A 17256-nucleotide genomic window follows, 5' to 3' on the forward strand; every position below is an offset into this window, starting at 1 on the left:
GAGAATACTCATCCAGGTAGTTTATCAGTGGGTTCTAACTCAAGCACTATCAACCCCAGGGCTACACTTGATGTTTACTAGCCCCAACTAGTGCCAGAGTGCCTCAACCTAGCCAGTTGTTTCTCAACCAAACAATTTCCCAGTGGTTTATCATCCATAATGAAAACCATTGTTCAGGTGGTCTATTAGTGAGCCCTCATGGGTTTATCAACTCAATAAGTGCCTAAGTGTCTCCAATCCACTGAAATATTTGCGACGTGCATAACACAAGAACCTACATTGGCCTTAGTAAAAAAAACATAAGGACATACACAGGTACAACATAGGACTCTGTAAACTTGGGGAATTTATTTCTCGAGTGTAGAACATAGGTTCTCAGGAAGTCTGTATCTTCTAGGTAGCCACACCAGCTACTAGAGTCACTATGTGTTCTTCCTACTATTATGGGGAACTGTCTCTCAATACATGAGCATCCATCCAATAATTCACCCCCATCCTCAAATTCTCGACTTCCAATTATCAGCTCCTAATGGTAATGATCAACAATCGGTCCCCTCTTGTCTCCGCACCAAGATTTTCTTGCACAATTTTTTTCTTGCGTGTTGACCCTGTTAGCAAGATTCATAATAGTAAGTATGTTGACTCTTCCTCCACTCAAGAGGCCCACATCCTCCTTTCAGTGATTGCATAATAGTTTCATTAAACCAACAAATATTTAGGTGATGAAATAGATGTAAGGTTTGGGTTTACAAGAAATATCCTCCTCCTTAGTCGTCTGAATCTATGTCCACTTCTCAGCCAGTCACTGTTTTACAATTCCACATAATTTACGTGAATTAGAATTCATAATGATATTTTCCTGAGGGTTAGCTATAGGGTTTTTCACACTCTCTTCCAATCAAGCCAAGGTTCTCAACCAACTTCCAACCTACATGACCAAGCACATGACAGTACTACACTTTAGCATATTCTAAACAATGAATCCTACCTTCATTTAGTGATTAGATCAAAACCCTAAAGAGCCTGAAATTTCCCTTAACTACTATCCAAGGATCCTCCTTTATCTTACCTATTTGGCCATTACCAATACTCCAAAACAACTAGTCATGAACAAGAGGAAAATATTTGTCCAAATCCTTCAACATGATAGAACCTTTTGAGGGATTCCTAGAACACCTCTACCAATATTTTATTGACTAATTTTGTAAGCACTTGGGTCACATCACCTTTCCTGATGGGGCCTCATTATGAATGAGCCTCCACAAACTTCTAGCTACCTTCTTCACAAAAATAATTATATTTCTTATACCCCAATCCCCCTACAATTTTGGAGTATCTAACTCGCTCAACTTAACAAAATTAATCCTCATATTATGTGAACCTGACCTAGGATAAAATACTTATTACATTTTAGACAATGGAGGTTTGAAAGGTAAAAATGCTCTCAAGGTCCAATTTATGTAGAACCACGCTCCCAACAATGGAAATGAGTCTACTAACCCTCAATGCAATTCTCACCTCAACGTTATTGAGAATCCACAACTAATGTACAACCATGAACCCATTAGGCTAATGAAAAAAGCCAAGATATTTGAAGCCAAGATCTATATTTTTCAAAAGAAATGAAAATAAGACATGTAAAATCCATAAATATAACATATCATTCGAACATTTCAAATAAAGCAAGTTCAATATAACTATGTTTGTTGGGATGAATGATTGTTATCCTCTCTTGATAAGTTCAATTTTGACAAATGAAAATAATAATCATTTATATTTATTTATGTATCTTTTATCACACTTATAGTAACAAAATGTGTTTAGAACATAATAGAAATATACAAAAAAAAAATTATGAAAATGAAAAATAAAGTTAATCATCATAACAATATTTTTTAACATTATATGTGGATGCACACTATCAAAAATACCAAAGATGATGTCTAGATCTTTTCGCAAAAAAGGAATAATAAACATATAGAATCCTTAAATATAACATGTGATTTGAATAATTCAATTAAACAAGTCCAATTACAACTATGTTTATTCGGAGGAATGATAGTTATCCTCCCTACACAAGTTCAATTTTGACAAATCAAAATAACAATTATCTATATTTATTTATGTATCTTTTATCACATAAACAATAACCAAATGAATTTATAGCATAATATAAATACATAATAAACTAAATTGAAAAAATAAAATTATGAAAATGAAAAATAAATTAATCATTATAACAATTTTTTTAACACTAAATGTGGATGCACACTATAAAATATATGTAACAAACTTTTATGTATCCCTCTAGTCAAATTGGAGGCCTAAAAATTGAATGAGAATAAAAGCTTATCTATAAATCACCTCTTAGCATAGAAGATCTCACACTAACAAAGGTCATTCACATAACATGAATCATCAAACATACCAAAATAATTGAGTGGCATATTATCCATGGTTTTAGTTGTCCTTTTGATGTCAAAAGTAAGAAAAAATTGTTAGATTCTATCCTTGCATACTTGGGAATATGTGACATGTGGAAGCTCCCTAGTAGTGAGGGAGCTGTACTATAGGGTCCCACTTTTGGAGATTGATTCCCAAACTAATGATTTATCACTATGGCTACTCCCAAACCATTTCCTAAGCTTATCACCACAATTTAGAATGTTTCAATTCACCTTCTATACTTCTTACAATGTTAGAACACTTTGAAATGAATTTATAGATAGGAGCATTTATTACCTAAACGAATTCAATAAAGAAAAAGAAAGTACCACAATTATTAATATTTATATAAGTTAAAAATTCTTTCATTATGATTACATCAATGATATTTTTTCCAATAGCAAGGTCTTCTTTTTTCGCTAAAGCAAGAGTCGATCCTTCTATTATCTTGTCACTAAAAATATGTTACATAGAATACAACGCACCCAAAGAGGAAGAGGGCTAAAAAATTTAGCAAACACTTCAATCTTTGGGAAAAGGGTCAACTACTCGAAAAGCGGGCCTAGGGCCCGAGAAAAAACTGAACACCCTGCCTTTTTCGCCCTAACCATGATCCGAGATCAAGCATTCGAGGAGCAAAATAAAACAAGAGAAAAACGTAACAAAAGCATGAGGACCTACCTAAACCTTTAAGCGGACTCGAAGAGGGGTAAAAAGATCACATAATAAAGAAATTGAGTCTGTTGGGGGTCTCCCGGACCCACTAACCTACTTATCGAACTTAAGCCGTTGATCTAGAGCATTATGATCCAACGGCTGAGAAGAATATCGGGCAGAGTAGAAGAAAGAGGAATACCTACTCGATGAAGGCAGTATTCACTCTCCCCCAAGAGCCATGTGTTGAACGCTAAGTGGCATTGGGTTCATTTCTGAAAAACCACTTCAGGTATTGAGGCCGCCCGATAACCCAGAAACTGCTTAACCGCCCAAAAACCCGAAGATGTGGAAAAAGGTCCACTTAATAAAGATTTCAGGTCCATTGAGACCTAGACCCACTAACTTGCTCCTCGTACTTGAGCCATTGATCTGCAGCTACAGGATCCCACAGCTGAGGACAATATCGAGTGGAGAAGAAGCAAGAGGAATACCTGCCCGATGAAGGCAGTATTCTCTCTCCTCCGATAGCCATGTGTTGAATGCTAAGTGGCATCAAGTCATTTCTAAAAAACAACTTCGGGTTTTGAGGGCGCCCAATGACCCGGAAACCGCTTTGACACCCAAAACCCCGGGAGTCAAGGGAACCACGAAAACCACGGGATTGCACCACCTATCTGAGCTGATTCCACTCCACTTTGGGTAGATTGTCACAATTTTCCAGTATACTCGCTTGCTATCCAATCTCCCTGCAAAACTAATTAGAAGGCGATCTGTGTTGTCCCTCTGCGAGAACCAAATAAGCCAAATCTCAGGTAGACTTTCTGTCGAACACCTATCGTCCATATGATTAAAGCTCAACTGGCAGATTCTCCTTCTTATGCTGATAATGTTCCCTGTCTGTGATGGCCAAAGTGGAGCATCCCTCTTGCAGTTGTCCTACAGGAACCGTCTCCCACAAGCAGCACTTATTATCTCCTATGCATCTCACTCCTTCGTTAGCTAACCAGTCCACTACTCTGTTGGCATCTCTGTGCACATGGAAAAAGCTGAGAGTTCTTAGAATTCTTAGGTGCGATTGAATCCGATGATAAACTTGCAATAGTCTCCAATGTCTCAAGACTTTGTCTGGTGCAGTGCCCATGCCTAGTCGCTTGACTGAATTAATTATTAATTACGAGTCAGCCTCAATGATTGTATTAGGTAAATTGAGCTCAATCAGAATCTCTAAGCATTGCTCCATGGCCATGAGTTCAGCCATATTGTTAGTCTCTCTCCCTAGATGACTGTGAAAAATGACTTTTATATTTCCCTCTTCATCTCTTATGACTCCTCCATACCTAGCATCCCCAGGGTTACCTTTTGATGCTCTGTCTATATTGAATTTTAAAAAGCCATGGGGAGGGGGTTGCCAGAAAGCCCGTCCTTTTGATTTGTTCTTTACTGTCTTATTAATGTTCTGAGGGATATGTGACTGGAGTCCCAACAGTTCCAGAATGTGAGCGTCCCGATGACCCGAGGGTTTCTCCAGAGGTTTCTTCTGAAGGGAATTGACCGTTTCTTTGAGATGTTTTAGGATTTGTGCTATGATGCTTTGAACTGATCCAGATTTATCTTTGAAGATCCTGTTGTTGCATTCTTTCCAAATATCCCAGATCAAGAATCCTGGAATCAGATCCCAGGTTGTGTTTACTGTTTCATTATCCGAGAAGTCCTTCCTCCAATTCTTTAAAGTACCAGTGATGTCATTTTCATTTTTTTCTGTGTCCTTGAAGATGTAGACCACCCAATTCCATAAGGTTGCGGTGAAATAGCATAGGTTGCGAAGGTGATCCATAGTTTCTTCCTGCAGGCCACATAGTTGGCACCTTGAAGGACCAACAAAACCTCTCTTTCTGAGATTGTCCCAAGTTAGAATCTTTTTGTGTTGAACCAGCCACCTGAACAGTTTAATCTTCATCCATTGTGGGTTGTTCCATAGGTATTTCCAAGTCTTCTCTGGGCTTAGGTAGTTAAGTCCTGTGGCTATTCTTTTGGCTTCTTTGAGGTTGAAGATTCCCTCATTGTTTCTACCCCATCTTAGTATATCATTCGAGGTTGAAGTTAAAATTTGTCTCTTTTCCACAATAGCTTCTAGAATTTCAGCCTGGGTCTTCAACAAGGTTTCTTCACTATAAACCAGTATCTTCCAACTTCTCCATTTACCGGTGTCCCTTGACTGATCCCAAAAGTCGCTTACTTTTTTCAGTCCTTTGTTAAGGGTATCATTTTTTATGATATCCAATTCTTCTCTACAAAGGTTATTCTCCTGCTGCCGGTCGTCCTCCAAGAACCAGGCAATATTCCCATTTGTTATCTCCTAGAAACTATGTTTCTAAACTAAGGCTATGTTCTCCCATGCCTTGTTCCAAATGTAAGAACCTCTGATGTGCTCAGTCATTCTGATGTGGTCCATCTCTTGCCAGTCCATTGCATATTTTTGTTTCCAGAGTTTAGCCCAGGGGTTTCTTATTTCTTTTAGCCATCTCCACCAAAGTTTTTCCCCCAAAACTTTGCTTAGAATGTCCGGGTCATGGAGACTCAAACCACCATGGGTTTTGGGTTTACAGAGCTTCTCCCATGCTACCAGAGCCCATTTCTTTTTCTCTTCCCCCCTTACCCCCAAGAAAATCCCTTTGGATATTGTCTGATCTACTGTAAGACTCCTGTTGATGCCGGAAGGGATGATAACATGTAGATTGGAATGGTTTGAAGAACTGTCTTTGTGAGAACTTTTCGCCCTGCTAAATTCAAGGATCTGCTTATCCACATGTTGACTTTGCCCTTAAATTTATTGGTTACCGCCTCCCAGACATCCTTGCTCAACGGTTTGTCAGCAAGGGGTATTCCCAAATATTTTGAGGGAAGATTATCTCTTTGAAAGCCAAGAATTCTAGAAAGATTTCTCTGGATTGAAATATCAGTGTTGAAAAAGAAAACTTTAGATTTTGAGAGGCTTACCTCAATACCAGCTACCATCGCAAACACATTCAAGATTTGTTTGAAATCCTTGGCTTCTTTGACTGTAGGAGTGCCCTGTAGCATGGTATCGTCCACAAATTGTTGATGAATCAATGCGTCTCCATTCTGAGTGAGTCTGAGACCCTGGATTCGTCCCTCCTCCTTGGTTGAGATGATTACTCTGCCCAATCCTTCCATCATGAGAATGAAGAGGAAGGGGGAGAGAGTATCTCCTTTTCTGAGGCCCCTCGATGGCCTGAAGGTTCTGGATGGAGAGCCATTAAGAAGAATCGAACAACTGGCAGTGGTAACAAGAGCCATGACCCATCTTATCCAGTTATGGTCAAAACCATATGCTTTAAGAACTTCCCTGATATAAGACCAGCTTAGCTTATCGTAAGCTTTCTCTATGTCTACTTGTATTATCATACTTTCTTGCTTATTGGTCTTGAGGGAATGCACCACTTTGTGAGCTTGAATGATATTATTGAGAATTTTTCTGCCTTCCACATAGCTAGTCTGTTCCTCTAACACTAGTGTTGGAAGAAGGGGTTTAAGTCTGTTAGAAATTACATTGGAAATGATTTTGTACACCACATTGGATAAAGCTATGGGTCTAAATCTGTCTGTAGTCATGGCTTTCTCCTGTTTGGGGATTAAGGCTATGAAGGATTCATTAAGCGCTCTTAGAACTGTTTTTGATTTTCTTGAGTCCTCCACCACATCCAGAATGTCATGTTTGACTATTTCCCATCATGTCTTGAAGAAGTCTATATTGAAACCATCTGGGCCTGGAGCTTTCCCATTGGGCATCTCTTTGATTGTTACAATGACCTCTTCCTCCATCATTGGCTTATTTAGATTTAGAGTTGTCTTCCCTAGTTGCCAGTTTTGGAATATGCTGAGCAAACCTTTTAGTAAAATGATTTTTGTCATTCATGGTCTCCTCTGCAATACTTTGAAAATTTTGAACTAGTACCTCTTCCATTTCCTTGTGAGTGCTTTGCTCCTTTCCTTGAGAAACTTTAAGTTTTGTGATCCAATTATGTTCCCTGTGTTCCATGGTAGACTTGTGAAAGAACCTAGTATTTCTCTCCCCTTCCTTAATCCACTACACTCTGGATTTCTGTCTCCAGCAAATTTCCTCCTGCTGGCATCTGTTGTCCCGTTCTTGTTTTCTTTTACTCCCTAGTCCTCTAATATTCCAGGTTGTAAGCTTCATAATGATGGTTTTGTAAAAGAGTAGTTGGTGAGATCTTTCATCTTACCTGAATTGATCATGAGTTTTCCACATTCTGTCAGCAGTTCATTCTGTATCTTTCTTCCTCTTTTCATTCCTGGTTGTTTGGTGGAGTGTCCAGATATGATCTCCATTGATTTAGCCCCTCTGTTCTCCTGGCTATCGTGGTTCCTTTTGACTCCTGCAGCCTTTGTAAGTGACCTTCAGAGGAATAGCTGTTGTACTCTGTCAAACTCCTCTTGTGGTAGAAAGTCCATTCCTTTGTTGATTCCTTGTTCTAGAAACTTTTCTAGTTCAAGGTTCTCCCTCTCAAGGATCTCCTTCACTTGGGGTCATCTCCTGATCCTTTTCCAGTTCCATAGTGCTTGGTATGTCCTCCGTACCTCCTTCACTTGGGGTCATCTCCTGATCCTTTTCCAGTTCCATAGTGCTTGGTATGTCCTCCTGTTGTCCATTGTATTCATGTATGATTTCCATGCCATCCTCTTCTTTTTCCTTCTTTAGTTTATAGTCCTCTGGTTTCTTGTGCATTCCAGTTTCTCCTCCCTCTTCTTCTAAAAGTTTGAAACTATTATGACTTGTTGTCTTACTGTCGTTAGGTTTCTTTTGGGTCTTTTTCCCCCTCCTTTCCCTTTGCCTCCCACTTTGGTAAAACCTTCAGGGTCTTTTCCTTTGTTTCTTTTCAGATAGTCCTCCCTTTTGTTGAGTGCGCAGTCTCTGAAGAGGTGCCCATGTTCATGACATTTATAGCATCTGAATGGGATGTGTTCATAGTCAACTGTCTGCACCCATTCCTCGTCATAATCTTCTAGGATGACTTCATCCAGGAGTGCTCTTGATAAGTCCATCTCTACATATATGCAAGCAAAGGAGGTATATTTTCCTCGCATAGTCGCCTCTGATATCTTTATAAAATGTCCTAATTTGTTGCCTATAGCTTTTAAAAATTCTGGGAGCCAATAATCTAGAGATAAGGATTATAATCTAATCCATACTGGGACCGATGTGAACGTTTCTCACTCTGGAACAAAGTTCATCACCCAAGGTCTCATATAAAGGCCTGCGGCAGCATAGAAGTATGGTCCTCCTTCGAAAACTTTGTCTTTGTCCTCTATGTTTATGAAAACCACAGTGAAGAAGCCCTTGGAACCAAGATGTAGAGTTATTTCTCCCTTTGGTTTCCAGTTGTTTCTTATCCAAGTATATAGTGCTTTCTCCGTGGGCCATATGCCCATAAACTTGAAAATGATCGCATAAGTCGTCATATGATCTCTGTGCACTTATAGTGCAGGATCATTTAAAACCACTCGAGGTTTTATGTTAGCCTTGGGCTTGCAGGGTCCTGTTGTTGACATTTTCTCAGTTCTCTAACCGCTATCGCCAAGATTTGTTTCCTTCCTATCTTCCGTGTGGGTCCCTTCCTTTTCATGGGTCTTGCTACTTCCCGGCTTGTGAGTTGAGTTTGTCTTTTTCTCTGCTGCCGGTGGTATCTTGAAATTGTTCAGACTCGCCTCTTTGCTTCTATTCGACACCACGTTACTGTAGGAGGGAGTGGAGCTCCCTCCTCCAAGCCCCTCCATCATTACCGGCTCACTTCTTTTCCCTTGTTCAAAACCCTAGTATCTCAGAGCTCCTGGTTCGTTCCCCGTTCCAACAAAATATTAAATGATTGGGTTTTCCCAAAAGCAAGGTCTTCAACATCACTGAAGTCAATTAGATTTTGTAAGTAAGATTTTTTTTAAACCAAATAATTTATAAAATCGAGTAAAGCTATGTTTTAGATTAGTAGAGGAATCAAAAGTTAGAGGGAAATAATTTTCATCATCAACCTTTTTTTTTGTCACAAATAAATTTATTACGGTTAAACCTATTTTATTTTTAGATTAGTGGAGGAATCAAAAGTTAGAGGGAAATAATTTTCATCATCAACCTTTTCTTATCACAGATAAATTTATTAACGGTTAAACCTATTTTATTTTTAAAATTTTATGACTATTTAATTCATATTTATGATGTTAAAAGAATAGTCATTACTATTTAATTAATATTTATGTAATTTCTATAATATTTCTACATCATATTAATTGGATATTTGATATTATAAATATATATATATATATATTTTGTTATTTTTTCCATCTTTCAATAGTTAAGAAAAACCTCAATATCTCTAATTCACATACTTTTAAATATATGGTGGGTCATTCTAAAAGAACTACTATCCACCCTATCTTTTTTTAATTAGAGAATTTTATATTATAATTTAAGTATTTAATTATCACTTTACACATTATGAAAGTGCCTCTATTTTTAAGTAAACTATTATTTCTAGGACAGAATACACACTATACCCCATCTGGTTTTGAATATGTGACTTCTTAGAAGGAAACACATACTCTTAACCATTAAGTTCACTCTTAAGAATGAGATATGGAGCATTAAAATTTAAATTAAAATAATAAGTTTTGAAATATCTTTTAATCCACTCAATCTTATTTTATCTCATAAAGAATATTACAACTCCAAACTTGACAACTGTGAAATTAACTATGATAAATTTGTATTAAATATTTTTTTCATATCTTAGATAGTTGATTATTTTTATATTTACTTTGGAGAGCCTAATAAGTTTTACTTGTGAGAAGACATCTATACAGGGGCATTATCATCTATACAGGGGCATTATCATCATAGCTAATTGGAAGATAATTTTTTCATAAATCTAAGTATCATAATTGGTGTTTAGTTTAGTTAATAATAATGGTGATGAAATCTCCAAATTTCTTATGAAAAATTCAATAATTGTTGTAAAGAAAATAATATCAATGATTTTTGTAAAAAAAAATTAATATCATCCATTAAAAAAAAAAGAAAAAGAAAAAAGAAAAGAAGAGAAGACAACGATAAATTTTACTGTATTCATCTCAATATATGTGTCTATATCTAAACCTTAGTATACTTTAGTTGTATAAATATTAAGAAAAATAAAAAAAAAATGCCACTCTTTCTAACAAATATACTATAATTAATATTCATTTTCCATACTTTGCTAAATTTTCTTTATTCATTTTCCATACTTTGCTAAATTTTCTTTATGAATAACATTTTCCCTTAAGTTTAAAAAAAAAACACTAAATTTTCCTTTCTACCTCTAACATCCAATAACTCTAAAAGTGAAAGTGGGAAAGTAAAAATAATTAATATTCATTTTCCATACTTTGCTAAATTTTCTTTATTCATTTTCCATACTTTGCTAAATTTTCTTTATGAATAACATTTTCCCTTAAGTTTAAAAAAAAAACACTAAATTTTCCTTTCTACCTCTAACATCCAATAACTCTAAAAGTGAAAGTGGGAAAGTAAAAATTTATAAAGTGAAAGTGGGAAAGTAAAAATTTATAACATATTGATTCAACAATTTTGTCAAATTACTTGAAATCTTTAAAAAATTTATGAAAATTTAAATAACTTTTTGTAATGAAAATATTAACGTCAATAATGAATCTTATCATATTCATATTAATGTATACTTCTTCTTTCTAAATATTATTATATTTTATTTATATAAATATTATTATATTTTATTTATATAAATATATGGAAGGGTTGGAAAAAGGATGGCATTTCTTTTAATATTAAAATTACAATTAGTATTTATTTATCATATTATTTTTTTCACAATAATGTTTATTTAAATTTTAAAAACATTCTCTTTAATATTTAAAACTTGATATTTTTTTAGCATAAAAAAAGTGAAATTCAATAATTCTAAGTATAAAAAGATTAAATCCGCTCGAAGGGGATTTACTCGCTACTCGCCAACTTATCTGGTCGGGCCTAATCCCAAGGACATCAAGGAGATTTGACCCTGTGACCTACCAATTAGAAAGGCATTTAGTAATGAGAACTTGACTAATTGAGTTATCCCTTGGGGCTTATCATTTTTATTATTATTCTTTTGTCATTCAAAATGGCTTTCATTAGATTTTCAAAATAGCATAGCATACAAAAATGATCTCAGCAGTCTCCCCTCTCTCATTCCGACTAGACTTTTTGAGATTGGGGATTGGAGAATACCAGGGAAGGCAGTTTTCATACATTATTTCTGGAGGGCATTGTGGCCTTAGCATACTAGGAGTAACACAAAAAGAGACCTGAACTGGCAACAACATATCAAGGAGGGGGATGGGTGGGCATTACATGGGGAGCTACAAAGCAACCAACATAATCATGAATATGGAAGTCAATGTGTTCCAATCGTGCTTGCAAGCTGCGAAGGTGGTCATTTGTTCGACAATGATTACACCAGAGGTTGTCCAAATGCTCCAGAATTGCATTTTTTCTATATTGGATATCAGTAAGATAGGACATTATCTCATTACGGTCTTCGTACCTATGGTCCCTAAGGATGTCAATGTCAAGTTGAATGTGTCTTAGCTACTCTGCAATGGATTCCATGGAAGCAGGAGCCACAAGGTTGCTTTGTGAGCTCATTGGAGAGATAGCCTCAACGTCCTCTATTTCCCGGCAAGCCTAGTTGGCCGAGGATGAATTGTGACCTAGGTCGGAATGCCGAGCATGGGCATGCGACCCCTCCCTCGGTGAGGACAACCTTGTTGGTGGGGCATGTTGAAATTGACAGAGGTTGACGACTAGCTACAGGGAGAGTCCATAGATAGTCCTTTGTTTAACCTGCAAAAAATACAATAATGCCCAATACCACGAAACCATTGCCCTGAACGAATATGAACCACCAAACCGACACCACAACCAAAGGGGTTGATCGGGCAAGAGTTCACCCAGATCAGAGAGCGAGGTAGAGCAACTCTCGTATACAACCCCGAAGCTTGGTGCAAACAGAGAACACAACCCCAATTACAAAAGAGGAGAATATTGTTAGCTTCGAACCAGAGAGGAGACCCAAGCCAATAGCACAATTTATGAGAGACATGAATAATACCCACACATCTATGAAGACGAGAAAGAGCTCTCATGGACGGGGGTGGTACCAAAAGTTGCCGCAGGTGCGAAGAGGGAATATAGCTTGTGAAGGCGTGGAAACTATACCAAACCACCACTGTCCGGGTGCCTGGATCCCAAGGGAAGACAAGAAGACAAGACCCAACCCACACCCGAAAATTGCAGTTGTCGTCTACACTCCTCAACCAAGGCCGAAACCCCAGTAATGCGCGATAGACCCAAACCTTAACACCTTCACTCTCCTTTCAACCCAAATTCATTGCCCAACCAAATTGAAGCGCACTGCTAACCAACTTTGAATTTAACCACAAATTGCATAAGGGAGATTATTACACAGAGGGAATGACTGCAAAGATGATGCATGAGATGATGCATGAGGAAGAATTAATACCCAAGTACAGGAGAAACAAGCCTTAATGGCCTTGCACAAGAAACCTGTACATCTTCGTGATCACCCATTGGAGGCTTATCATTTTTATTGCTATTCTCCATTTAAGTGATTTTTATAACAATTAAAAAATATTTCATTTATTTATGAGTGATTTCATATAATAAAAAGAATAATATTCTAAATCAATCCAAAACTTAAATAAAAACTTATAAACTTCTCGAATTTTGTTAATCCAATTAGATATGTGAAAGATTAGTAGGTGATGCACGTTACTTTTTTCTATAGTTTATTATATAAATTATTAGTAAGTGATGTACGTTATTCATACGCGTGCAAATGCATAGCAACCCATTGAGAATTGAGCATGCAAGGCACCTGATTAAGAGCATGAGTGAATTAACCAGACGAGGGAAGGTACAGGAAAATATGTATCTCTCACCAAATATTTTTTGCCCAACCTATTACGCTTTTTCAAACCACTACTTAATGTGAGACAGAAATATTTGTCTCGACTTGTGAAGTGATTACAGCCTTTGCCCAATAAAATTGTATTATTGAATGTAGCACCACTGTGAAACACATTGAACATTCCATATATGACATTCAGTTGAGCAATAGTTATTATTTGTCCCATCTGAGCATTTAATTCTCTCTTATTTATTTTTCCCGTGAACTTAGTCGTTAAAACGTTTTTTTCTCCATATGTTAGGTGAATGTGTTAGCTACAAACATGGGGTGGCAATGACATAGACTGATGATAATTTGCAAAAGAAACGACAAAGGAATGGCTGGGTTGGGAAAGTGGAAGGTAAGGAGAGGAATTCAGGGGGTGACAATGATAAATTCAATGGATGAGCAGCCATTAATTCCAGGCCAAGGAGTGGGAGGGTGGAGAAAGGATTTCAAATTGAAGTGTTTCTAATGTAATTCCTCATATCTCGGGTCTCTGATCACCGCACTAAATAGATCCACATTCTCGTAATTCGTTTATTCACCTGTCGTCACAGATCTGACACACTCCCCCACGCTCAGTTGGCTTCACCCTTGCAGCTTCCATTCTTACATTATCGCGCACACAAACGACAAGGAGATGGAGTTGCTTCGAATTGCAGTCGCTTTAGTTCCGTATTTGTTCTTGTTGTGTATACAGTTGCTTTTGTTCCTCCAATCTGCAGAGTCGAGACCAATTTCTGCCCCCGAGCTGCCGGAGTATCATTCTCTGGATGTAGCGGCTTGGCTCATTGAGACCAAGATGGCGCCCGCGCCGGGCGGAGTTGAATATGAAAAAGGAGAGACGAAACCGAGGACAGCCTGGAGCGTGCAAGTGATCCACAGGGATAGTCTATTGGTCAAGGACGCCACCAACGCTACGGCGTCCTACGAGCGCCGGTTGGAGGAAAAGCTGAGGCGGGACGCCAGACGGGTCCGTGCGCTTGAGCAACGGATAGAGAGGAAACTCAGATTGAAGAAGAACCCGGCGGGGAGATACGAGAACGTGGCTGAAACCACTGCCGAGTTCGGGAGCGAGGTCGTGTCGGGGTTGACGCAGGGGAGCGGCGAATACTTTACTCGTATAGGTGTTGGGACGCCGACAACGGAGCAATTCATGGTGCTCGACACGGGCAGCGACGTGGTCTGGATTCAGTGCGAACCGTGCAGCGAGTGCTACTCGCAGGTGGATCCCATATTCAACCCCGCTTTCTCCGCTTCCTTCTCCACCGTCGGCTGTGACTCCGCCGTCTGTAGCCAACTCGGTGCCTACAATTGTCACGGTGGCGGCTGCCAATACAAGGTCTCTTACGGCGACGGCTCTTACACCATCGGGAGCTTCGCCACCGAGATGTTGACATTCGGCGCCACGTCTGTCCGCAATGTCGCCATCGGCTGCGGCCACGACAACGTCGGTCTCTTCACTGGGGCCGCCGGGTTGCTCGGCCTAGGAGCCGGGCCGCTCTCCTTCCCCGGGCAGCTTGGCACGCAGACGGGACGCGCCTTCTCCTACTGCCTTGTCGACCGGCCGTCAGAATCCTCCAGTACTCTCGAATTCGGCCCGGAATCCGTTCCGGTCGAGTCTATTTTTACTCCCCTGCAGACGAATCCCTTTCTTCCAACTTTCTACTACGTCTCCCTCGTCGCGATCAGTGTCGGTGGCGTGCTCCTCGACTCAGTTCCATCCGACGTCTTCCGCATCGACGAAACATCGGGTCGCGGAGGGTTCATCATCGACTCCGGCACCGCCGTCACGCGCCTTCCGACAGCCGCCTACAACGCCGCGAGGGATGCCTTCGTCGCGGGCACCCAACAACTTCCGAGAGCCGAGGGCGTCTCCATCTTCGACACCTGCTACGACCTGTCGGGCCGGGCATACGTGATGGTTCCAACCGTGGGGTTCCTTTTTTCCAACGGGGCAACCTTAATTCTTCCGGCTAAAAACTTTATGATACCAGTGGATCTAACGGGCACATTTTGCTTTGCCTTTGCGCCAGCCACCTCAGATCTCTCTATCATGGGGAATATTCAGCAGCAGGGCGTTCGTGTTTCCTTCGATTCCGCCAACTCTCTCATTGGTTTCGCTCCCCACCAGTGTTGATAATGGCTTTCTCACACCCTGCTTAGCCTGCAACATACTATTAAATAAAGAATAGCGTGCATATTTATATGTCCGCAAACGCATGCGTTACATTAATTTAGATTTGTCTCGTCCGTAATTTATCGTAAAACGATGTTACAGTCCAAATCCAGTCTGCAAGTTTTCGTTCGTTCGGGCAGGAATGCGATTATTAGCTCGTAAAGCCAATTGCTTCGATTGATTTTAAGGCGCCAGTCCCTTTCAAAAAACAGAACCTCTGGTCTTGCTGGCAGAAGTAGTTTCAAAATGTAGAACTTTCTTGTCTGGTTAGGAAGATCAAGTTTCAAAATGTAGAACTTTCTTGTCTGGTTAGGAAGATCAATACGGACGGCAATTTAAGAGGTCATGAAACCTTATTTGTGAAGGTGTCAAATATATATCTATATATAAATCACTTCTTTCTACCGTGGAAAAACATAATATTTAAATCAGTTATTGATAATTCGATCTTACCTACCGTTGGCATGGGAAACATCTGGTATTGCTTTTTATATACAGATCTCAGTATTTTCCACTCTCGTGGATTATAGTGTCTGAAACTTGTGGAATCGGTTACACGGGTTAGGAAAAGGTCATTCTCATTTTACGATGATATTTTAAATGGGTTAGGAAAAGGTCATTCTCATTTTACGATGAGATATTTTAATGTCATATTACGATGATAAATTAATGTCTATATTATGTGACCCTGACCTTAGAAAATGGATATTTACCTTCTTAATTTTGGACAGAATACTTATTTGAATTGAGACGATGGAGTTCCAAAAGATCGAAATGCTTTTGAGTTCCAATTCATGTAGAACCACTCTCAATAGATGGAAAGGATTCTAGTAACCCACACGTTAACCTTTTTGAGAATCCACAACCAAGGTACAACTCTGAAGGTTTAGATCTTTCCACATGAAAAGAAAAAAGATATCTAAAATCTTTGAATAATATACATTTAAAATCCTTAAATATATTATGTGATTTGAATCATTTAAAAAAAATAAAGTCGAATTATAACTATAGTGTTTGTTTGGAAGGAATAATTGTTATTTTCTTTACACACGTTAATGTTAATAAATGAAAATAATATTTATTTATATATTTTTTATCACGCTTATAGTAGCTAAAATCATAGCAAGAACTATTTTAGTGTGGGGCAAGAAACGATCCCAATGAGCTCATTAGCTTTATGTTTAGTCCTTGGTGAGCACTCTATCTACAACAGAAAAGTAAGTCTCTCAAGGGTGCCCATCTTCAAAACTTTTCTTAGCAGTTCTTCATCTGCAGAATTGAAGCAGATTTCAAATATAATCCCAACTGCATAAATCCATAGCAATATCAGGCACAACTAACAAACTTCTAGCAACAATGGGTATGGTTAGGTCATGGCCAAATATGGAAGACTAGCCTTCTGAAATGACGGATAGTGCCTCCAAAACCACCAAAGATTATTGTACCATGTTTGTGTCCACACTAGGAAGAATCTCAATCAAATGAGGGACGACACCTACTTTGGCCATATTGGCTCTGTTTTTATGCATGGTACACAGAGGAAATAATTCCTTCCTCTTGAAACAACTTTAATAATTTTTTTGTGATTCCTTCTCTTGATCTAATTACTCTAGCATAATTTCTATCATTTTCCAATTTTCCACAATAGATGTTGTGTCCATTCTAGTTTTGAGAGTGTATTTTTCCAACACCCATTCTAGAGTGACAAGCACAGAAGGTCTAAGGAAACCTGTTTCGCTAGATATATCATCCATATAAAAGTTACCATATGTTGCAAACTACAAACAAGAAATGTTTTGCATAGAAACACTTTAACAATGAGAAAATTATTTTACATCTAAAGAAAATTAAAAATTGCTTGCAAATTAAATTAAATTAAATAGTCCATACATGAAAAGACAACACAAAAAATGCTTA

The 17256-nt window shown here is 38.4% G+C and overlaps 1 protein-coding gene across 1 annotated transcript; it reads left to right on the top strand.

Annotated features, from left to right (window-relative positions):
- The first annotated feature begins 13609 nt into the window (after positions 1-13609).
- On the top strand, positions 13610-15375 carry LOC149207919 (protein ASPARTIC PROTEASE IN GUARD CELL 2-like). The gene has a single exon (XM_089393963.1). The coding sequence runs from the start codon at positions 13801-13803 to the stop codon at positions 15298-15300; it is 1500 nt and encodes a 499-aa protein (XP_089250089.1). The 5' UTR covers positions 13610-13800; the 3' UTR covers positions 15301-15375.
- Positions 15376-17256: the final 1881 nt, after the last annotated feature.

Source organism: Pinus tabuliformis, chromosome 1_2 (genome assembly GCF_031772625.1).
Source record: "Pinus tabuliformis cultivar Carrire ecotype Pingquan chromosome 1_2, CPIR1, whole genome shotgun sequence".
NCBI lineage: Eukaryota > Viridiplantae > Streptophyta > Pinopsida > Pinales > Pinaceae > Pinus > Pinus tabuliformis.

Bases quoted from the DNA above. Each gene is read 5' to 3' on its own strand.
- LOC149207919 (XM_089393963.1), top strand. From the start codon at position 13,801: ATGGAGTTGCTTCGAATTGCAGTCGCTTTAGTTCCGTATTTGTTCTTG.